Source organism: Lepeophtheirus salmonis, chromosome 7, assembly GCF_016086655.4.
Source record: "Lepeophtheirus salmonis chromosome 7, UVic_Lsal_1.4, whole genome shotgun sequence".
Classification (NCBI taxonomy): domain Eukaryota; kingdom Metazoa; phylum Arthropoda; class Copepoda; order Siphonostomatoida; family Caligidae; genus Lepeophtheirus; species Lepeophtheirus salmonis.
Window position 1 is genome coordinate 38477884 of NC_052137.2, and position 24356 is coordinate 38502239.

Below are 24356 nucleotides of genomic sequence, written 5' to 3' on the forward strand. Positions count from 1 at the left end.
GGTGTCCTGAAATATTTAAAGTTGTTCATATTCTAAATTTAAGTATTTCTCTTCTTTTCTACCACAGTTATTATTATTTTTTTCACATGAGCCAATGAAGGTTCGCAGAACCTCAGTTTGGATTTTTTTCTTCAGAACAACAAATTTCTCTATAAGAAATCAAATTTATTAGAGCTTTGAACCTGATGAACAGTCACAAAAATCAGAGCTTAGTGTTGTAGAATCGCGTTTAACTGTCATAAAAGACTTAGTTAGGATTTGTGAGTCCAGGGGCGTCTGTACGATTGTTTTTTTTTTTTTTTGGGGGAGCTTGTTTTTTTCCCACATGGAAAAAATATCTTAATTACATTTTTTTTAGAAAACTAATCTTTAAATTGATTTTTATTCAGAAAATTGCTCATTTTTCCCAGTTTTATGTGAAAACTCCTCCTTTATAAAAACTGGTATGGAATAAATAGGGTAAGTTAGGGATTCTAGTTGGATTACAAAACAGTTTTAAATGATTCTTTGATGATATTTTTACGGGGAAAATCTATTTGCAGAAACCTGCCTTCATTCAGCTCTCTTTCTGAAGGTAAAACTATGTATATGATGCAATCAGGGTTGTGATTATATGATCGGATATAATTCCAACAGCAGCCAATTAGCTAAAGAGAGAATTTGGAAACAAATTAACAGTTGAATAATCACCATTCACAAAAATATTTACAGTGTATGATTCATAAGTTAATAGCATAGATTATTAAGGGGTTTATCATTTGTCAAAATGTTTATTTTTGTGCTAAATAAATCAAAATCAGTCATACGTATATATAGTTCATTGGTTATTTCTCAGCAAATAAGACATATGATTTCATGCTAGAAAATACAATTTAAATTATTAGTAGATTTACCATTCCTACTGATTTTTTTAACATGTTTGATGAGGGAAAGATACAGTTAGAATTCACAAGTATGAAAAGAATATACATCAAAATATTTTACATATTTATTTAATTCAACGAAATATGAATCCTCTATTTTTATCTCATAGTAATATTTACCAAACTAAATATTTTTGACAAGGTATTTTAGGGCTCAGTGAATATATACCGGTCAAGGAGATCGATGGTACATCAATGTCTAGGAAGGGATGAAAAAGATAGAAGAGAATAATGTGTAAAGAGGGACTCAGTTTCAAGTATATTATAAGAACTGCGGTTTATAATTAAATAACTACTATAGATAGATATCCAAATACAGCTTATAAGAGAAATTATTAAAGAACATATATAGTATCCGGACATAATGTAGGGAGCTATTTGCTCAAACAATAAAGTATAATATTGAAGACAAGAAACATAACATATAACGTATACGGTTCATTATTTAATAACTTTTTACGTAAGAAGATTCTTGTAATTTCTATATAAACGGAACAGTGTATATCGTACTTATCGCAAAACCTATCTGATTAACAAGGACTAAATCTGAAATGAATACTAATACAATACATTCAATAAAATATTAAAGACTTATTAAAATAGGGTTAATCTCCATTTCTCTAAAATATTAATTACTAATTACAATTAGTCACACAATTGACTTAATCTATTTGAATTTCGGATTATTTTCGATGCAACCTCACATTGCTGATAGATTGCCATTGAATGGGCTGAAGAGGCTGTAGTCCCCCCAACCCCCCGCAAAAAAAATGAATTTTTGCTTTTTACTAATAAATTTAATATGATTTATTTTTCTTTATTTAATTTAATATTTAATATTTTGTAAACAACTTTCGTTAGATTTTTGAAATTTTCCAAAAAATTTTATTTTTTGCCAATAACTGTGGATTTTGTTTTGAAAATATTTCAAAAAAATTAATATTTGAAATTAAACTTTTGAAGTTTTTTCCCAAAAAATTAAATTTTTGATTATGTTCTTTCGATTATTATATTATAGTCTGAGGATTCTATAAATTTTATGGAAAAAAATTTACTTTGTTGGTGAATAGCTGTATATTTTTTTAATTTTCTCTGAAAAAAATTTAACATTCGAACTTTTTTCCCTGTAAAATTAATTTTTGAAATTTTTTTTCCAAAATATTTAATTACTGGAAATTTAATTCTAAAAGAATTAATATTTTCCTAAAATATTTCAAATTTTTGGAATTTATTTTGCAAAAAAATTCTGAAAACCAAATATATTTTTAAATTGTAGCTATTTTCTAAAAACTTGATTTTTTTTTTACAGCTCCAAAGGTCAAATCTATATATTTTGAGAGTTTTAATGGCCCTTTTGGTGTTCTAGGGTTTAAATAACAATTATAATAAATGTGGTTTTTAGCCAGTGTGCAAAAATGCTGTAATATAGGGGCATTTATTTAATTTTTTTTACTCCCTGAATAGCACTTGGAATTTCTATATTAAACGGAAGCATGTATACTTTAATAATCGCTAAACCTATTTATTTCTTTATATTATCCCAGAAATAGTCTGTTGAGTATTCCCTGCCATTGCATTATTTTACAAAGTAAAGTGAATGTAATTAAATCTTTGGGCAAGGTATGCAATAAATTATACCTATAATATGTAAATATTAGTGTTGGGTTTTGGTCTGGAAATCCTAGACCGGTCTGAGTCCAACAAAAAGGCTCGGTCTGGACCGGTCTCTTATATAAATTCGCTTTAGATCGTTCCAAAAAAAAAAAAAAAATCGCCATAGATCAGTTCAAAGGAAAATTTCGGTCTAATTCAGTCCCCAAAAAATCGGTCTAGATCGATGCTACAGATATATTGTTTATAAGATGATATCATATTTTTTTAAATTACAATGACGTTATACGAAGTTTAAACAAAGATACTTTGTATTAATTTTGATCCGGTCGTCTCCGTTTTTGTATACAGCATTTTTTCTAGAAGTTATCGTGTACTTTTGATTATTTTTTTGGAAAAAAAATGAATGCATGTTGATCTAGAAAAAAAATTGGTCTCTCATAATATATGAGACTGATAAAAAATCGGTTCATAAATTGAGACAAAGAAAAATCATTCTACAATGTGAGACCGAAAAAAATATGTCCACAGTCTAAGACCGTGTTTTGAACCGAAAAATCGAACAAATTTGGTCGAGAAAAACATTACTGAAGACCGAACTGAAAAGAAATCGGTGCTGGTCCGAGTCCGAACACTAGTCATTACCTAGTAATATCAATATTTTAAGCACTCATTATTGTGTTTAAAGAGACAAATTATATCTATAATATGTATACGCGTTGAATAGGAATAATAATTGGCTAAATGAGGAATGGGTTTGTTAATGTAGGAAACATAATACAATGTGTGTGTATTGAGTATTTCATATTTAAAAGCGAATGCTCAATGTACATGGAATGTGAGTTGAGGTGTGTGCATGTAAATATATGCTCAACTAGGTATTTATAAAGCAATGTTAAAATTTGATATATGACTAAGGGGAACATTCATTTTATTTAATATCAGAGTAAATAATAATTCAAAATTAAAACTCTTTGAAAGGAAATATAATATGTTAAACCAATATAAAATAAAATATAACAGTTGACAACTTATATTTATAGATTATTCCAAAGGGCAATTCGTACATCAATTTTGAGGTCAAAAATATCACAGACACAATTCGAACATAATAATGATGTAAGAAATTACTAAGCAAAATATATACATAACACATTCATACAGGATTGAATTTTGTAGATAAAATAAAGTTCAAAATAATCTTTGGAACAACAACAAACAGAAACAAATTTCTTAGGAATACATTTTTTTAACTAAGGCTTCGTACTTTTTCAATATGAGATATCTTTTCATCTTCAAAGTGGGGCCTAACTCACCTGTGGACACGGAAAAATCTTTGGGGATTATTATCCACTTTTGAATTTTTTGTGCATTAGATGTTGCATTTATGTTGTATTTATTAATCCCTTCCTGAATTGCGGCCAGCACTTGTTCTTCTGGATTTTCTAATATTTCCGACACTGTTCTGACGTGGCTTCCTAGTTTATTACACCACTCTTCTGATAATGGCGAAAGTCTGTCTGATGGTTCGTGTGTTTCAGGATCTTCATTCACTTTCAATGTCAAAAAACACGATAAGTACTTCTTGTTATCGCCAATTACCATGGCATTACTTAAAATAGATAATGATGCTTTCAATTTATCTTCTATAAGAACTGGAGGAATATTTTCTCCGCCAGCAGTAATGATCAACTCCTTACGTCTACCCGTAACTCTCAAAAATCCACTAGAGTCTAATTCACCTTTAAAAAAATTGGGACAATTATGTAACTATCAAGTAGTCGTTAGTTTAAAATACATGTCAAATACCTAGATCTCCTGATTTTAAAAATCCATCATCTGTAAAGGCGTCATCTGTTGAGATTGAATCATTTAAATAACCCATAAAAATGTTTCTACCTGGAAAGTTTAAAGGATATATATATATATAGTATAACCTTAAATTTAATTATATCTCGTTTGTGTGCATTTTTCTAATGAATAGAAAATATATAACCTTTCATATGAATCTCTCCATCCTTATCTATTTTTGTAAGAAATCCAGGTAAGTCTCTTCCCACTTTTCCCGGCTTCCATGCTCTCAGTGTATTGGCTGTATGTGGACCACAACATTCACTCATTCCGTACAACTCCATAATTAAAATATCTAGACTCATGAAATACTCTAATGTTTCTATACTTAAAGGTGCTCCAGAAGAGACGAAATGAACACATTTATCAAAGCCAAGGAGAGCTTTAACTTTCTGGAATACAACTTTATTTGCAACTTTGTACTGAATATCCTTGTCTTGATTCGGATGAGTGATTAAGCTCTTATTATATCTGTAACCAGTTTTCTTTGCCCACCTTCCAATGTGTTTCTTCAAACCCTTTGTACTTTTAGATGCTCCCATTATCTTTTCTTGCATCTTTTCGTATACTCTTGGTACTCCAAAAAATAATGTTGGATGACACTCTCTTAGTGTTTCTGTCAATGTCCCCTTTAAAGCATTTTTATCAGCGAAATAAACTGTTACTTTAAATGTAATGGGAATAAAAATATCCACAATCACTGCAGCAATATGGCTTAAGGGTAAATAACTGACGAATCGTTCCTCCTTTTCTTTCAACTTATAGTGTTCTCCAGTATTCTTAGCGGTAAATGTAATATTATCATGAGACAACATAACTCCTTTAGGATTCCCTGTAGTTCCAGATGTGTACACTAAATGACAGCATTTATTGGCTGCAATTTTACTCAAACTAATCTCTAAGAGTTGCTCCAACTCAGGTTCTGTTCCAAGACTTATAAATGCATTCCAAGATAGAACGTCTGGATCTGTTGGCTCTCCGATATATTGAATAATTTTTCTTAAGTGAGGGAGCTGAGTTTTTATTGATTGTATCTTTTGAAGCTGCTCTTGATTTTCAACAAACATAATAGTACAATGACAATGACTCGCGATATATTTACAGGAATCCGGATTGTTTGTGGGATATATACCTGAAGGAATACCTCCAGCATAGATGGCTCCTAAATCAGCGATAAACCATTCAGGACTATTGAATCCTAAGATACAAACTCCATTTCCTTCTTCCAACCCGCACTTCAACATTGCCTTAGCAGCAGTTCGAACATCTTTGAGGTAATCACGAAAAGTCCAAGTAATTAAATCTCCATTTCTTCGAACACGTAATGCTGGAATATATCCTGCTTCAGATGCTGTTTCTTCCAATAGTTGAGGAATTGAAATTGGATCATAGTTTGAAGGAACTTCAGATCCCGTTCGAAGCTTAACGGCATCATCAATGCTTGATACTACGAACCTGTCCGACGGAACAAGGGATATTTTCGGCTTCATGTTAACCTGCCTTTACGGTAGAAAATAAGACAGTTTTTGAAGTGGAAAAAAAAATTCAAAAAATATTAACCTTGGAAATCTGTAGGTACATATATATATACATTGTTGCTCTCTCTTGAAAAGTAATTAAGCCATGTTCGGCATGTTGAAAATAATTGTAGGTAAGCGAGCGTACCTTTTACTTTGAATATAAAAACTATCCTTCAGTGAAAAGGACTGGTAGTCATTTTAAATCTTTTCGTTTTAAGATTTACTTTTAACCTTTGATTACTTTTTTAATACTACCACATAATATATACATACACAAAAAAACAACAACTATGAGTAACTGATACACACCGAATTAAAAATACTTGATAAAGGAACTCTCACCCTCATATCATATTACATCACTTTGATGTTTGATTACTTCAGTGCATCACTATCATGTATTTCCCAGTTCTAGGTATACTGTATACGTAAAATTATTATTATTTTACCTGTAATCCGTAGACATTATGCATTCATTCGTGGTTATAGAGGAAATGAAGTAAAAAAAATTGACGCAATTCTCAACGTGGCAGTCACCGAAAAAGTACTGAGAATTTATTTTCCTTGCAACTTAAGAACATGTTCTTGAGGATCAAAATAAAGTTTTTTTTTCGTTATATAATATCCATAGTATGTCTCATTTAGTCGATGATACATGAAAAACAGGTAGACGTTTTCTCAATGATGTTCGTTCCCTTCAAGCTGGGTTTTAGAGTGTCCATTTCATCCACAAAATATTTTGTACTGAAACCGAAATTTCAGAAAAAAATAATAATAACAATGACGGATTAATAATCATGTTTTAATTATTAAATATACAATTTGTAATAATTCTTTCTACAATTTTTTAAATTACTTTACATATAAAATAGATACGCTCTTGATCTGCTGTAATGAGAGTTTTACCTGACTGTTACTGTATATTTTGTCTGACACAAAAGTGTAAAATAAATCTGAAAAGGCAATAATTTAATTTAGGGAAATTTGACCTGTCAACAAAAATGAAAGATAGAATGAATGGTATTCTTCCAAATTGATTCTGGATTACATTTGTATTCTTCGATGAATTATCGTTCCCTTTTATTAACAAACTATTCTTATTAACACTTGGAGGACCCAGAAATTACACTTGGGTTGCTTAAAATGATCATCACAATAAAATAATGAGAAATTGATTGATTTGATTTGAAAGTTGCCATATTAGGGATAACATGAGTATCTTTTATATCAATACAACATAATATGAAAGATATAATATTATTTCTGTAACATATATATATATATAGATATTTGTCAGAATCAATGTCATATACCAATGTTGTATATCGCACAATGTATGTTCATAGATATTTTCAATAAGGGTGAATATTTTATACGGTATTGTTGTTGAATAAGCGCGTTTCTGTGGATAAGTATCTGGGTACAACACAAGTCCAAACATACAATGCACACAGCAATATAATTATAGCATCTGGAATATGTAGCAATAGTATACTCGTACATCAATGACATTAAACATGTTTATAAATTCCATAATATTATTTAGGGAATGAATTTTGTAGTAATAATCGTGTACACATGTTAATTAAAGTATGAAACCTAACTTGAAAGAAAACTTATGTTTCCAATGTATATGGAAAATTATCGTTTACATTCTATACATACATATATGCTGGAATATTCACTTCCCTTCAACTATTTAAAAGGCATGATTGATGTGTAATAGTTAACCCATGAACGCCGAGGAACATATTTTTTATTCAATTTTTGAATATAACTTTTTAATTTACCTAATATTGATGTAAATAAGGGAAAAAAAGGCCGTGTTCTTAATATAATCACACTATGCAGAAGATACTATCTATTATCTTTAACTTCTTAAAAATAAAATCTTCAACCATTGGAGCATTTAGCATAAATTACCACAATAGAAGAATATTTCAAATCCATTTCAGTTAATTTCGTCAAAATATGTCAATAATTCAGCCTAAAGTATAAAATAAGGGATCTTTAATTTTAGAAAGAGAAAAAAAAAGTTGGGAAAAATCGATAAACGGAAAGGAAAATATCATTAATTAACTTCTAGTACGCTGCATTTCCCGTAGTAATTAGGCGTCGGCCATGGGACAAAATTTGCTGTAATAATAATAATACCTCTTCTAGAAATCCTCCATGTTTTCTTTGTTTTTCATGAGAATACTCACACGTAATTACTTAATACAATAATGAAAAATTAATAATAAGAGTTTGATATTTTTTTATATATGATGGGATAACTAATGAGTACTTAGTTTCTAGAGCGATGACAAACAAAAAAACACACACCAGCGCTCCCCGTATGCTAAATACAAAATTTCTATGCAAGTTAATTTATTTTTACATACCAACGTATATATTTTATTCAAATCTTATTATATACCAAGGTTAATAGCAATATAAAATAAGACACTCATGTAACCGGAGATGCTAGAATTTTCAATTTGATGTATTGTACCGACTGATGGGCAAGACAGACAGATTATGACAAACGCGCAACTAATCATATTATGTGACGTCACTACTGATACAATTTTCCATTTAATGGATGTTACCGGGAAACAAATTTTGACAAAATATACAACCACTTATACACTATGACCTCAATAGTAAAAAGCGTGGTGGAAGTCAAACGTCAGTAGTATACACGTTATGGTATAACCTTGTATTTCTATTAACCTTGATATATACTCGAAAATGCATAATAATTATGAAATGCATACATAAGAGAGCAATAAAAATAACAGTTTACAGATATAGCATCTATACGCCTGCAATATTTCATTAAAATATCCTTTCTTAGATCAAAAATATGCATATTATATACACCTCGGAGCACTATATATAGTGCACAATGTATAAGGTTCGATAGTATATGCACACACCTTCAATATTTCATTAGTACAACTACACTTTCATTCTTTTAAAGTAAAATATGCTTATGATATACATCAGGGAGCATTATATACAGTGCTCCCTGTCCCTGTTTTTCATACACACTTTCCCACATTTATACATTCGGACAGATAAACTTTACTATATTGATATAAATTATAAATCAATGAATATTTAAACTAAAAAGGAGAGAAGTCGTGAGAGAGAAGATACGATATGGGGTATATTATATCCAATTGTTAATCATTGTAGATCGTTTTTTGAATGGACTTTATAACAATAATAATATTGTCCAATAAATAAGACTAGTGAGATTTTTATAAATGCTTAAGAACGTAACCGGGCCAACGTTATTATTCACCCATTTTAAGACACAAAGTGTTCAGTCAACAGAGGCTGCGGAATGCGTCGCGGACACTTTCCTCCTGCGTTTTAGGAGCTATGGACACCGTTGATGGGGACTTGTTCATCTTTCTGGCCCTGTCTGTAATTGAGGAATTGAGCTTGTTCTTGAAAGCTGACTTCAGGCGGTTGACGGATACGGAGGGTGTCCTGTCTGCTCTCAGAGAGTGTTTGAGGTCATTGCCAACCTTCTACCGCCTTGATGCATTGTAAATCGTCCTTCTTGAGACATCATTATGCTCCAAGATGACCTACTAGGAGAATCCCGCGCGAAGGACCCCTGAGATCTCAATCCTCTACTCGTACTGTATGCTAATGGTACCTAATAGGTCAATGTTTTCTTAGCAATCGACAGTTGTGTTCTACAAAATTGTTCTTCGGAACATTGTTGAAAAATGACTCTTAGCCTCTCAAAATCTGCATTATGGAGATGAGTGAATAATAACGGTTGGTCCGGTATCTATATTTCTAATGAAATAAATCATCATTCTAATCCCCACCATTCAATTTTTAAATCCTTTTTTACTCCTCAGTTTTTTTAATTATATATGATATTATTGTGAATATTATCATTTAGACTTTTTGCCGTGCCGTAAAATAGTTTACTGGTAATCAGTGGTATGACCCAAAACAAACGATATTCTTCTTTGGATTTATCGTCAAAAATTTTGAGGAAATATGGTTCCACTGCCATTAGTTTTAAAATATATTTGATGAAAATAATATATTACTTTGGACTCTTAGTTGAATATTTAATTTTCTTGAATATGGTCCTATTGTTTTTAATTTCTGAAAATATTGCATGAGAAAACGCGCATACTAAAAAAATTGAAGCACTATTGTGACTTTTTATAGACTTTAAGGACTACTACGGCATTTTGGAAATAAACTATTATTCACCATATCGATGTATTTGGATACAAGGTACTTATGAGTTATGATTTATTAATAAACCCTAGACCAAAGAGAAAAGGCAGTTGACAATAATCTCATGTTTTACTACTTACGTGGATAGGTATTTAGAAGATTGTAATTGTAAAAAAGTGGTAATTGTAGTAAATTAATCAATTATCCAATATATTATAAGGCTAAACCATAGATTAAAAAATATAAAGAGGCGACATGTTGAGAATAGGCGTGATACAGAAAAGTGGACCACATTATCTAGTTATAGTTTTTACTTTATTTTCTCTAATGACAGAAGAGGCTCACAAGTTATAAGGTAATCGAAAACAAGGCTTGAAGTCCCTAGAATTATGTACATCAATAATTCAGTATTATAAATGGACTCAGCGTCACAGATATTAGTTTTTTTTTTTTTTTTTTTTTCTACCTCGGTACAACTATATTTCCATAAATTATTATATAAAAACATTCCTTTTTTTTATCATATTAAATACAATATTCTTCAATATTATCGTACAATCCTTCGGCAAATGGTGTTCTTGTGCATTTGAATTTAAATAATAGAACTTGTACTTTCGCAGTTATGTAATTTATTTCTACTTGGTATGGGCCGGTATAAAAATTGTGCAAATTCTTTATGCACAAGACTCAACTTAAAATTGAAAAAAAAAACTTCAATCTCTTGGTTCATTATACAAATTATATGAGTACACTTGAATAAAAAGTGATTGCTTATGGGAAAAACATGTTCTCTCTTCCGATGTTCTACCATATATATGTTACTACCGAAGGTTAGTACCAGATATTGAATAGTCTGTCATACTCAGTGCCGTATGTCAGGAAGATTTTTCGGTCCGCTTTACAAGGGTGAACGGTTGATTTTCAGTGGTGAACGTGGGATATTTAAACAGTGCAAATGCTACAGCATAGATTAAATCTTGCAAAAATATCGTTCAATGGACTGTCTGACCATTATTTTCTTGAGGCAAACATTGGGAAAAATAAAATGAAAAGGAAAAACTCTAGACGGAAAGTCAATGCCGACCTATTCATAAAGGAAGGAGTATAATGGAGTATAAAATGCACGGTGCAAGAATGAGAGAAAATTTTTGAACTATACAATTAACAATTTAAACCTCCTTAAATATATTTTAAATAATAACGGATGAAGATAATGAACGAGATTATAATATACCATGAAACGGTTACATTGACAGAAAATAAATTATGTTCACAAGTCTTGATGTTCTTAACTCGCATGTATACGTGGTGATGTGTTTGAAAAAAGTGAAGAAAAAAATGCATGTGTTCTTTATCATGATTAGAAGAAGAAGTATTTCCTTTCTTTCCTTGACGCAAAGGTGTCAATCAAACTGTCCATGTCTTCATGGAGCACCTTGCCCACCATCACCCTGTCCATCTTCAAGAGGGTGAGGGAGGAGAGCCCCTCCTGGTCCATGGTGGTCCTCATGTGGTTCTTGAGCCTTCTGAGACAGGAGAATGACCGCTCCGCCTCACAGCTGCTGATGGGTATTGAGGCCAGGATAATAATCACCTTGTATAGCTCCGGCATCAGGCGGAACACTCCCGAGCTTATTAACTCCGCAGCAATTTGTGACGAAACCATGTCTTCTTTGTCAATATCTGCCTAGAGAAACATAAATTTTAAACATATAATGCAAAATGAAACATTATAATATTAACCTTGAATTGCTGGAAGATTGCATGGTCTGACTGGAGCTGCTCGAGTTCAAGTCTGTAGTGCTTGGCGACACGCTCAATGACACAGGTCTCCACTTCACTGTCATTGACGATTGCAATGAGATCCATTGTGATGTTTGTATCGTCGGTGGCAAATCTGCTCTCAAGCTCTTAATACAATCTTATTGATTGCAACATCGAAATGTGTTTCATGGAAGCAGGATTCAGTTGTTCCTTTCCACTTTATTCTCCTTGGAATCTTCGCCTCCTTGAATTCCAAATCAATTGAGTCCTCCTGGTCAAATACTGATTTCATCTCAGACGACTTCAACTCAGCAAGTTTCTAGATTGATTCAAAGATTTTCTCATTCTTAAGATCTTCAAGAGTCCTAATCAATAGGTTGACGTGTTTCCAGGCCTTTGTTAGGTCAACCTAACTGCCTTGAAGTTCATCTGACAAGCTAGATGTGTGTCTGAGGAGTGTCTTCAACAGTTCAATGCCGAAAACAAATTCGTGACTAAAGATGCTGTTGAGCAGAGAAGTTGCTGTTGAACTCGAAAATGTATCTTTATCTTTTCTCATTATTATGAGGGTCTTAATGATTCTGACCATCCCTAGAGATACAGCGTGTACAGCATCGTAGCAGAGACTCCAGCGGGTAGCAGACTGGTTCTTCAGGGTCATCACCTTGGCATGCTCCTCATCTTTACTTGTTATCTTCACCGACTTGTAGATTGCTGACCTCTTTGGCGACCCTTCAATGAAGTTGTATAAAATTTGTACTGTCCCCATTGTATTTCTCAACAGGTTTATATCTGAGAGAAGATCTTTGACTACAAGATTGAGGACATGAGCGTAGCAGTGGATGTAGACACACAGTGGGGCTGCTTCCTTCCACCTGGCGGCAAGACCCTTCTTGATGCCGGATATGTTGGAGGCACCGTCTGCGGCCAGGGAGACAGTGCGGGCGGGGTTAAGGCCGAGATCCTTGACAGCCTCGTGAAGCTTCTCAAACAAATATTTCCCGTCAGTCTGGGTAACTTTTACAAACTTGAGGAAGCTCTCTTTCTTGATGCCTTCACTCGTCAGATATCCCAGTGACAGACTGAACTGCTCCGTGTTTGACATATCTGATGTCTCATCAACAATCACACAGAACCAGTAGTCATCATCGCCGGCACAAGTCTTGACATCTTCAATTATATTTTCCATCACTTTGGATTCTATAATCTCTATCAGCTCATTTTGGATGTCAGGTGAAGTCCATTTGGCAATACCTGCCCCAGCTGAACCAAATTTTTTGACTTCGGCCTCCAGTTTATCTTTGAGAATATGATTGTCCTGTGAACGCAGGGACAAAAGCTCCAAGAAGTTTCTTCGATTGTTTTCATTTCCGTCAACTTTTCTGTTGTTTCGGAATCGCCCCTAAAAGCCAATCCTTGCTTTGCGAGGAACCCAACAGTTTGGAAAAGATACCTCAAATAAGCTCGCCACTTCACGACTTCCTCAGCATGTTGAGACTGAACATGGCCGAGAACCGAGGTATTCTTTCTCTTTGATGTGAGGAAATTGATCCACTTTTCCATCGCTAGTTTGTGTTTTTTGTTGTTAGAATGAACTTTCAACGAGGAACTGTTTCTCTATGTTTTGAACTCAAATTTCCCAAGGTTGGAAATGGAAAATTTGGAACAGGCGAAACACTTGGCTGACTTTTCAACCTTGTCATATTCTAGCCATGGGAACTTACGGAACCAATCATATTGAAAGTCTCTGGAGTATTTGTCATCTATCTGAAGACTGTATGTTTGTAACTTGGGCTGTAGAGGATGATCTCTATCTACTTTAGGCACAGTTTCCCGCTCAGTCTCCACTCTGGTTCTGGTCTGGATGTCCTTCCGCTTTGGCTCCCGCCCGGTAAGTATCGGGTCACCCAGCTGGCTCGTGGAGACGACAGGGTACTCTGGGCCTCCGTCCACAAACTCCATCTCCTCAGTCTTGCTCATCTCACCTCCCTGGACATTGTCGCTAGTCTCAGAGTCCTCTGTAGAGGGAATATTGTTGTTGTTGACTACAGAGAGCTGCTCGGGAGAGAAGATTGGTCCGATATCGAGATTAGGAAGTCTTATTCCATGAGAAATCCGTCCGCTGGGGTAATTTGATGAGTCACCATTATTTTCTGTGTCTGCAGTAACTTTCTCTTCAGCAGAAACGGACTTTTCAGATCTTGGTTCAGGTAGTAAGGCCTCAACTGGAGCAGGGTCATTGGGACAGGAGGAGGCAGTGACTGAGGATGACGATGTAGCAGAGGAAGTTTTCTTAACAGCAAAGTTCAATGTTTTCTGCTTCTTATGATCAATTTTCACTTGATACTTGCAGATGGGGTCATTCTTATGGAGTTTAACTTTGTGATCATTAAAGTTGTCCTTCTGTATTTCCTTCTGACAGATAGAGCAAATCACCAACTCACTGTTAAAATGCGTTTTCCGCTTCCCGTGATACATTTCTGATAATTAAAAATTACTGCAACAATCCACTCTAAAAAGTACATAACTATTATTTATGTCCCTTTTAAGCAGTAATAATTTAAGTTATCTTGTATTCAATTAAACAAATTCTCACGCTCTTAAATATTTCAAGAGTACTCCATACGAAAAATGTTGTGTGCGTCTTTCTTTTTTTTTTTTTTTTGGCTGTAAAGTACTTCACATTTGCAACCAGTAACGTTAAACGTAATATCTAATTCAAATATCCACTCAATGTGAAGTACTTTAAATCCATACAAAAAATGTTGTGTGCGTCTTTGTTTTTTATTTTTGGCTTAAAGTACTCTTGAAATAATTGCAGTAATTTATTAATTATCAGAAATGTATCACGGGAAGTGGAAAACGCGTTTTATATTCAAAGGTTCAATCATTTATATTTATAAAATGACAGGCAATATTTGAAAGAGATATTACGGTAAATTACAGGATTTGAATTCAAATTTCTGCGATGAATTGAGATACCCGAGAGTGTTAACTATAGTTTAAAACCTCCGTTTTATCTATCTGACTTAACTTGGCCCCAATATTGTCTTAGAGATATAATTTATTAATTTTATAAATGTGCCGGTGAGTTTTGGCTACTTTAAGTACAATTTGTGGTGCCTCCAAAGGATTAATCAGAATCATTTTTTCATTTAAATGAACTATAATTTGTTGGAAAATGTATTCCATGTTCAATTTTGAGAAAAATTATCTAGCTTCCTTTTGGGTGGACGTGCTACAAATATGTAATTTTATTATAATGACTCAGTACTATTATGAGTTGGTCATAAGTTACATATATATAATAGATTTTAATAATTAATTATGACTTAATTCATCTATATTTACATAACTATATGATTGGTGGACGGTTGAGTATGGTTTTTTTTTTGGTCCGCTGAAGCGGACAAAGCGCAATACTGACGTACGGCCCTGTCTACTGAGAGTGCCACTAACGTGAATATTACTTCCCAGAGTGCACAGATGAAACCTAAGTCGTTGAAATGCAAGGAATACAGCTTTGTGCTTTTGGATGGTGCCTAATCTGTCTTCTTCAGATCTGATTCTCTTGGAATGGCTCTCAGCCAGACAGTATCAAGTCTGGGGGGTTGTCTCTTTGTTTTGCCACATATGGATCATAACACCAGACTGGTGTGGCTTGTTGCCATAGCCCATTCTACACCCTGGAGCACACACTTAGTGGGCATGATTGGAATTACAATCACAATAAAGATGGCGTACACAAAGCAACTAATAGTTATTACTTATTATCTTACCAAACACGTTGCATTGTTGTTGTTTTTTTCTATAGACCCATGTTGCACGCATATTGGAATTTATGTTTGCTCATGCCTGGTCCTGCTTATAGGAGTCCATGTCTGGGAGTACTTCGGAGATAAATATCAACTGATTTTCGGCATTTTATAAGTTTCTTTGTCTAAATGAAAGGTTGTGTGATACAATATACGTCACGTTGTGTTAAGAGCATAGATATATAAAGTATAGAGTGCTTACTCATTAGAATGATGAGGACAATTTATTGTTTAAATCATTCAGTTATTATGTCAACATTAGCCTTTTAGTTACAAACAATATTTCTTAATAAATTAATAATTAGTGATAAAATAACCTTTGTCGTGGATATCATTGGAACTTGATGCATTCTTATTTTTTTTATTCGGATTTCTTAGAGTTTAGAGTTAGCCTGTTTGCATTGCATTCAATTTATTTCAAGAACACCGGTTTTTCTAGATCCCCAAAGCACGATCTTGCTAGTAAATTGTGGAAGAAATGTGGACTTAACCACAATTATGTGAAAATAAGCTTTTTTGCATAAATATTTTCATAACTTTATAAAACAATCATATGTTTTGGCATCCTTGTTAGTTGTTACATAATCAAATATTCCATATATATTGTAACCATCTATTTTCAGATGTCCTAAAAATCCAGCGCTTTTAAAGCCGTTGCCAAGATTAGAAACAAACTAAATGGTAAAGGATATGTTTTAAGCACTTCAAAGGCTCTGACATCATTAAGTATAAAGTTAAGTGCACTTTTGCTAGTTGTTGATGGAGCAGTGCCCCCCATTTTTGACTTTTTAATTCACTTAAAAAAAGTGGAGTCCCTTCGACGAATCTTAATGCGAAGAATTTTTGAAGAAGACGGTACTAAAAAAGGAATTCTGATGACATGATTGAAAAAAATAAATATAGTCATTACTCTTACATATGCCCTATCTCGTACTAGGGAATCCTAGGGGCTGGTGAAAAAATAGAGCAAAAAGAGAATCCTGAAATTAAGATAGCAGTTATATTTGATAGTTGTCATATCTTATCCAGTTTAAGAATCAATAATTTGAAAAATAGTAATAATAAGTTGAAAGACTTAATTTAATTAGTATTTAATATTTTGTAGAATAAATGATACTTCAATTATTACATTTTATTTGTCTTAGATATTCTAAAACATTTTTTATTAAAATAAGTATTTACGAGAACAACCGCGAATATTAGGAATTTATAAGAAAAAATCAATTATGAAAATGTTCTTCATAATGTTCTTATAGGCTTCATGCGATTCAAGGGTAATCTAAACACCAATCGTGGAGATTCCTTTAAGAGATCATACTCCTTCCAAAGAGTTAAAATTGAGATTGATGAATTATTATAACAATAACAATGAACTATTTCGCATTTTCCAGATTTCCTATTTATACTTGCGATTTTGATAAGAGAAAAGAGGAAATTTTGAACTAAGTTGAGTACCCTCATTATCAATTAGGCTCCTAAAATCGAATTATTCAGTAAGATGCAACGGGTATTTACTAAATAATATTTGAATATTTTGATCCTTTAGTTGTTTGTATTCATCAGTTGTCTTTCCCTTCAATTTTTTCCTCAAGTAAGCACTCTATTTATGGATAAAAGGTTTCATGGAGCTTCTTATTCTCTCTTGCTTAAATATTATTGTATAAACAGTTAAAATTACTAGTATTCAGATACTCTTTGAAGAGTATGAAATATAATAGAGCTTCATATTTTTTACATAAAGTGGCTTACTTTCATTTGGCTTTCATCTTGTTAAGCGTCTAGAGAATTGTATCTTGATATAATCAGGACAGGCATTGAATTATTCCTTCATTTTCCTTGGGTTTATTGATACTGAAGTCTGAAGAGTAAATAACACCTACGACATAAGTGTTCTGCAATGTTACTATGTACCATTACAAATCAAAAAGTAGGATATATTTTACATTTATTTTATTTTTAAAATTCAGTATTGATAACTAACTTATTTAAATGGACATATAAATCCTTCAAGACAATTTTTAAATAAGTATTTGTTAAAAATATAAAATGTGAATATAATATTGAATCTTTCAAATACTTAAAAAGTTATCTCCAAATAAAAAAGTCGGAAAATTTATTCAAATAAAAATAACTCAACCTTTCTTTTGAAGAAAATTAATTTTTCTAAAAAAATTATATTAATAGGTTTATCGAATATTCTTACAGGATCTACATAGTTTTATTTATAATCTATGATTCAATGAGCTAGAATATATCAAATTGAACTAAATAATCAATTTGAATCAAAGAAAAAATTCTATTATCAAATAAATAGATAATATATTTAGCTATTACGAATTAAATGTTTAATTAACTTTATAATATTTGTTAAAAGTAAAACTATACAATATTAAAGTAAATCTTATCTTTCATATACATATTTCCATAAAATAATATGGAATTTCTCTCTTACAGGGATAAAATACATAAATTGCGTTTACTGAGCAAAATCAAACTTAAAATTTTTAATGCTGAAAGTTAGTTGACCAAAACAATATAAATTATAACTATTTATTAATTAATCACTCCAAATCTTGTAAGGAATCATTTTATACTTCTATAAAATCGGAAGAATTCCATAACGAAAAATATATTTAAATGAAAATATATTGAGAATCGGACATAAAAATATTTAAAGCGTCCCCTATATTGTAAAAATACCCATACTGGGATCCCAGGAGCATACAACTTCTTTATTATTCGCAAAACCTTTCGATGCGTGTAGGTATCACATTGAATTCCAATACTTAGCAGACGGACGGAGAGAAGTGAGAGAAAAGTTGGAACTGTGTGGAACGAAATTTAATTCCTGGTCATTTGGATGGAATTTCCGACGGAGTAATCGGATATATGGATCCACATCCATACATCTTCCCCGTTCGTAAGAATTCTTATTTTTCCACTTGTATATCCAATCTACACGCCTTCTGATACTATCTTCAAAGTAATGTTCTGTTCAAGGGATCTCACTTCTTTGTGATTCACTCGGTGGATATCATCTCCTTTAATGTAGGGATCGTTCATTATGCAGGTGACCCTTCAAAACAAAGTCTGTGATAATGACTCTGATTTGTGAATCATTGTTCCTATACATAAATTTCTCAAGATTTTCTACGGAATCTTCGTATACTTCTGAATATAAGAATTAAGGAGTTCCATTAAACAACAGAATAATTGTCTGATAGACCCAGTGAGGCACAAAGAGAGTTCTTATCATCCATCCCACGCTGTTTCAATGAAATTCTTGAAAGTCAACTATACTTCGTCTCCTACTCTAAGAAAACTATTTCATTAATAAGTATCCTTCATAGGTCTTTGATGTATATACCTAACCCAGAAACCACTGATCTCAATCACATTTATACAAATTCCGCTTATAAGTTGGACTTTGTGATATAGATTTTTTAAAGATAATTATTTAACCTGGTCACTTCAAGCTCACACTTGATTTCTTTATTAATTTTGAGTCTCGTTTGTCATTGGAAAACAAGTAGAAGATAATATGCTTTACTTTTTTCGATATTTTTGTCTACAAGGCATATACTATTCCGCTATTAAATATATATACTTATTTGGAGCTGTTAAGTGATTATGTGTATTTAAAAAGTATAAGAGACTTCTTAACTTCTGTAGAATTCTATTGAAATTTTCGGAATATCCTTGCAATTCCCAAAGTATTGAGTCGGGAATCCTCTTCTAAACAACTAAATATGTCGTCATATAGGAATATTATTCTATCAAAGAACTAGGATCTTGTATAGTCTTGTATTATTTAATACTAACTAACTTTATTCTATAATTTACACGTGTACTATAAGATTTTAGGAAAAAATGGCAGGGAAAAAAATGGCAAGATAAAAAAAAGAAAAGTGTCCAAATGGAAAAAATGGCAAGATTCTTTTAAACTGATATAATAACTATCACCAATATACTATATATTACGAGAAAAGAAAAATAAACAAACACGACAGTGGTTCCAGTGGAAGAAGTGCTAATCACATAATTCCCATTATCAATTATAATATCATCAGACATATATTCATTCATTTCAATTTAGAATGAGAATCCAGCTCAAACTTCATTAACTTGTAAGACAAATAAATATTGATGTAAATTCCTTTACCAATGTTGCTTCCATCAATTAATTTATTGATTGAATAAATGTAAATACATATCTTATGAGGATGAAAAGGCTCTAAAAAAATTTATTCGATACTCATGTAATTATCTGATTTGGTTAATTTAGCTACGTAAAGTAAGAACCAACTCTATGGGAAGGTTTCAAGCCCTCAAAGGTTTCAGGTGCCTTATATTTCTCTTAACTACATATATTGTATTTTGAAAGTTTGGCATTTGTGAAACTGTTGTATCTATTTAACGATGGTTTACCTTTCAATTAAGAAATACAATCTTTTTTGTTTCTTTTGATCATGGTGGGTATTAGTTCACTTCTGGTGATCATAAATACACTTATATTTCTTCAAATGCCCTTAAAAAGTTCGTTATATGAATAAAATATATATCATCAAATTAGACATTTCAATGGTTATTTTCGGCTTATGGATGTTTAAAAAATGCGTAACTTTCAAGTAATTTATATCTTATTCCATGGGGAAAAATCTATAAAAAATCATAAAAGTTACATTTATCAATTCTTGATCAAATGAATCTTATCAATCCATATATAATCGGGAATCTTCTTCTAAACAACTAAATTGCTTGTGACTATATTGGAATATTACTCTTGTGAAGATCAAGAATCTCCTCATAAATAAATACATTATTAAATGTTTTCCAAACTAGCTCAGTCTAAGTTTTTTTTTCTGAAAACAATAGTGAAAATGTAATAAATTAAATAATGCCATTGTTTAAGTATTCATTGGAGAAATAATAAAACATTAATGATATTCTTCAAAATTTGAATTATTTATTTATGAGCTCTGCGTTATTTGATTTTTTTATCTTATTGAATAATTCGGGGTTTTTTTTTTTTTTTTTGGACATGCTAATGATATTTCTTTATGATAGTTTTTGGTCGAGTAGAATGTCAAAATCATTCCTATTATTAGTTGAAGAACTATTATTGGTATGTATTACAAACAATTCCAAGCAATATGTAAGTGGGGATGCTTCAGAAAATAATTTGATTTCCCGAGTATTATTAAAATATGTACTAAAATATATATATGTATCTCTGGAGAGATTATTTCATTTTAAGTGTCAAAAGAGGTTTATTCAAGGTATCATCATTGGTTATTTCAGAAAGATAATTTCATTGAACTCTATATTTATTTTATTGAATATATTTTTTCTTCATACCTACTAGGGTATAGTTTGAGAATAAGATGTAATTTATGTAGTCTTAGGATTATTCACAGTTAATTACTATTACAATTTGAATGTTTTGGTCAACTTCTTTTACATTTCATCAATTTATATTGTTTATCTATATCAATAAGTTTTCATACTATCTGGAAGAATACAAGCTCAAATCACGCAACCTGTTGCAGAGAAAAACATCATTTTAGATGATAAACTCCACTTGGCAAAACTAATAAATTTTGTACTATTGTAAAACTATAGTATTTTTCGTAGTTGTATTCCAACGTCACCAGGTATTTTGAGCAACTCAAAATCAAAGTATATATATATATAATAAAGGTTTTTCTATTGTAAAGTTTAAAAAAACTATTAAAAGAATCATTTAAACGGATGAATTTGCCCTTCAAATATAAAATGTCGAATTCAGATTGTGTTTGTAAAAAAATATGTAATAATTGATCTTTAAATAATAACAATGGCGTCCGCGGGATTATATTTATATATTTTTTTTTCTTTGGTTTTTGGAAATTTTTCAAAAAAAATTTAAAAATTTATCGCTATTCTAAAAAAATTCCAAAATTATATTTTTAGAAAAGAACATTAAAAACTTAAATTTCAAATATTATTATTATTATTTTTTTTTTTATCAAAAATTAAATTAATTACATTATTAATGTAACATTAATGAGGGAATATTTTATATTATTTGAATAAAACTTATTCCAATTCCAAAACCATTCAACTCCGTGCATAAATACATAGATAAATTAAATGTAATTACTTAAAATTAGATTATATTTGATTCTTCTAAATTCATGGATTGGTGAAATGAACAATCAATACAGACTGTATGAAGTTTTTTATTTTTTCTGTTCGGCAACTGACATATAAATACAGAATCATTGTTATAAATTAATTACATTATTCAGGGACGTCCGCAGGGGATGACCCAAAGGGGATGTTGCCCCCTCAAATTTTGGATCAACATAAAAAAAATATATATTTATAATTTTTATCTATGATTTAGAGTCGTAAATTTTAAAATAGCTGCAGATTCGTATTCAGGATCTCTAAATATTATCAATCCGATCTCAAAAAACTATTTGAATCATACTTTAGAAATTAAATTTAAATTCTCAGTCCCTAAAATAATAAATCAACATAAAAAAACTACACAAATCAATGATTCAATTATTCATAGTATATAGTTTGGAATAATATTTTGGGATTTAGGCTCTGAGTCCACCCATTTAAATTATGTAACGCCAAATCCATTTAACTCATTTTGCATATAGATTCGACTCTACCGACTTTATGAAATAATCACATTAGTATAGAAAGATCAATAATATTTCATATTAATTAATTATTTGATTGAAACTTACTACATAATAATCTTGTACATACACGAACTGAAGTTTTTACCTTATTTTTGAAGGGCAAATTTATCTGTTTAAATAATTAATTTCATAATTTTTTAAACATTTACGTTAGAAACCCCTTTTTATTTAAGTTTCCTTTGATTTTGAATGATATACATTCTGTAAAGCTTTCATTTTTTTTTTTTTTTTTTTTTTTTTTTTGGGATTTGAAATGGCACCCCAAAATAAAAGAGTTGCTTAAAATACTCTGGGATGTTGCGATAAAATTACAACTAGCCTTATAATTGTTCAAATTTATATGAGTTCAACAAGTGGAATTTATCATCAAAATGATGTTTAACACAAATCAAGTTGTGTGACCTGAGTTTCTGCTCTTTCAGATAGAACTAGTGACGGGACAATTTTACAAAAAATCCCAATGCGAATTTAGTAAAAATTGGAGATCCCAATTTCAAATTCTTTCAATATGTTATATGATTATTAAAAATACCATTTTGCTATCAGGGACGTACACATAAATTTAACTTAGGGGGGAATCTAAAAATGAAAATGTTTTTGAAAAAAAATTCAAATATACAAATTGACTTTTAAAATATTTCATAAATCCAAAATTATTCAAAAAAAAAAATCAAAAATCTAGAATTGTTCACAAAAAAAAAATATATAGCTTGCAAAAAATTTCATAAATCTAGAATTGCTCAAAAAAAAAATATATAGCTTATGGAAAAAAATTTCAAATGCTAAATTTTTTAGAAAAAAAATTCAAAAAATAAATTTTATGGAAAAAAATTTCAAATGCTAAATTTTTTAGAAAAAATAAATTTGTTAAATAAAATTTTTTGCAAAAAAAAAAATAGTCAACTAGTAAATTTTTTGGAGAATAAATTCAAAACAACATAGTTATTCAACGAAAATTAAATTTTTTGGAAAAAAATTTGAAAAAATAAATTAATTTTCAACTATTAAGGTTTCATGTATAGAGGATTTTTTTCCATAACTTGTAAAAATAATGAATATTTAAAATACAGTATTAAATAAGAATCGGAATAGCAAATTATGCATTATTTTCCCAATGTTGATCTTGATTCCGATTCCAGAAAAAAACACCGTATTCTCCGATTCCGATTAATCGTCCCATCACTAATTATAACTCATTGTCTATATGTTCTCTCTATATTTTAAAAAATCAGATTTTTTCCATATGAAAATAAGGCAGTCCTTTTTAGAAGTAGTTACAGAAATAAATAAAAATAATTATGTGTTATTTTCACTGCCTATCCGTAATTTGTTTTCTAATTTATGACTTAATGAGCTAAAGTATACATAGTCCATTAAATAATCAATTTACATTGCAGAAGGAAATGCTATTATGAAATAAATAGATCATTTATTTAGGTATGATTAATTTAATGAATAATTAACAAAAAGACAATAATTTATTTAGTTGTCATATAGATAAGTGTAACAGAAAAAGCAATTTTGACGGAATAACCGTCTAATATATACTGGCACATTTTCGATACAATCATGTTATTAATGTTTATTGTCATGTAATATATCGTCAGGAGGGCACAAAATAGGTCAATAAGGATATATTATGTATGTACCCAATTCAGTATACAAAAGAGAAAACTAGGAATATTAATAATAACAATTAATCAATGAATAAAACATGTCAGACTCATGTGTAGGTTGGCCAATATTTTTTTTAATAACCGAAAGTATATTTTACATAACTTTGGATACAGCATTCAAGTTTCACTTTTGATAAGGTATGTGTAAGGCTTGCTTTATTTCTCCCAAAAATATTCATGCAGACTCACATGAAGTCACGGGAAAAAACCAGAACAGAACAGTGGTTCTTAACCTATGCGGAATTCCCCACAGGTAACGAATGACGCAGTTGTCAAATGGGGAATGACCTGTTGG

The 24356-nt window shown here is 30.9% G+C and overlaps 2 protein-coding genes and 1 long non-coding RNA gene across 5 annotated transcripts; all 3 read right to left on the minus strand.

Annotated features, from left to right (window-relative positions):
* Positions 1-3448: 3448 nt before the first annotated feature.
* LOC121121431 (long-chain-fatty-acid--CoA ligase ACSBG2) lies at positions 3449-7153 on the minus strand. Of its 3 annotated transcripts, XM_040716359.2 has the most exons (5): positions 6812-7153; positions 6355-6649; positions 4531-5885; positions 4344-4433; positions 3449-4276 (listed from the first exon to the last, which is right to left on the minus strand). In XM_040716359.2, the coding sequence occupies exons 2-5, from the start codon at positions 6369-6371 to the stop codon at positions 3768-3770; spliced, it is 1971 nt and encodes a 656-aa protein (XP_040572293.1). In that variant the 5' UTR covers positions 6372-6649; positions 6812-7153; the 3' UTR covers positions 3449-3767. The 3 variants fall into 3 exon arrangements, with proteins under 3 accessions (XP_040572293.1, XP_040572292.1, XP_040572294.1); XM_040716358.2 differs by having other exon boundaries at positions 6355-7153; XM_040716360.2 differs by having other exon boundaries at positions 5946-7153.
* A 4362-nt stretch (positions 7154-11515) lies between these two features.
* Positions 11516-14474, minus strand: LOC139906072 (uncharacterized). The gene is made up of 2 exons (XM_071890199.1): positions 11849-14474; positions 11516-11792 (listed from the first exon to the last, which is right to left on the minus strand). Exon 1 carries the CDS (start codon positions 14345-14347, stop codon positions 13487-13489), a length of 861 nt encoding a protein of 286 aa, XP_071746300.1. The 5' UTR covers positions 14348-14474; the 3' UTR covers positions 11516-11792; positions 11849-13486.
* A 1606-nt stretch (positions 14475-16080) lies between these two features.
* LOC139906075 (uncharacterized) lies at positions 16081-17251 on the minus strand. Its single transcript, XR_011781303.1, has 3 exons — positions 16867-17251; positions 16601-16664; positions 16081-16542 (listed from the first exon to the last, which is right to left on the minus strand). It is a non-coding gene; the product is annotated as an uncharacterized lncRNA (long non-coding RNA).
* Positions 17252-24356: the final 7105 nt, after the last annotated feature.

Bases quoted from the DNA above. Each gene is read 5' to 3' on its own strand.
- LOC139906072 (XM_071890199.1), bottom strand. From the start codon at position 14,347: ATGTATCACGGGAAGCGGAAAACGCATTTTAACAGTGAGTTGGTGATT.
- LOC121121431 (XM_040716359.2), bottom strand. The intron at 4,434-4,530 runs GTTATATATTTT...TAAACTTTCCAG, and splicing joins TGGAGAGATTCATATGAAAG to GTAGAAACATTTTTATGGGT. The intron at 4,277-4,343 runs GTATTTGACATG...ATTTTTTTAAAG, and splicing joins TTTAAAATCAGGAGATCTAG to GTGAATTAGACTCTAGTGGA.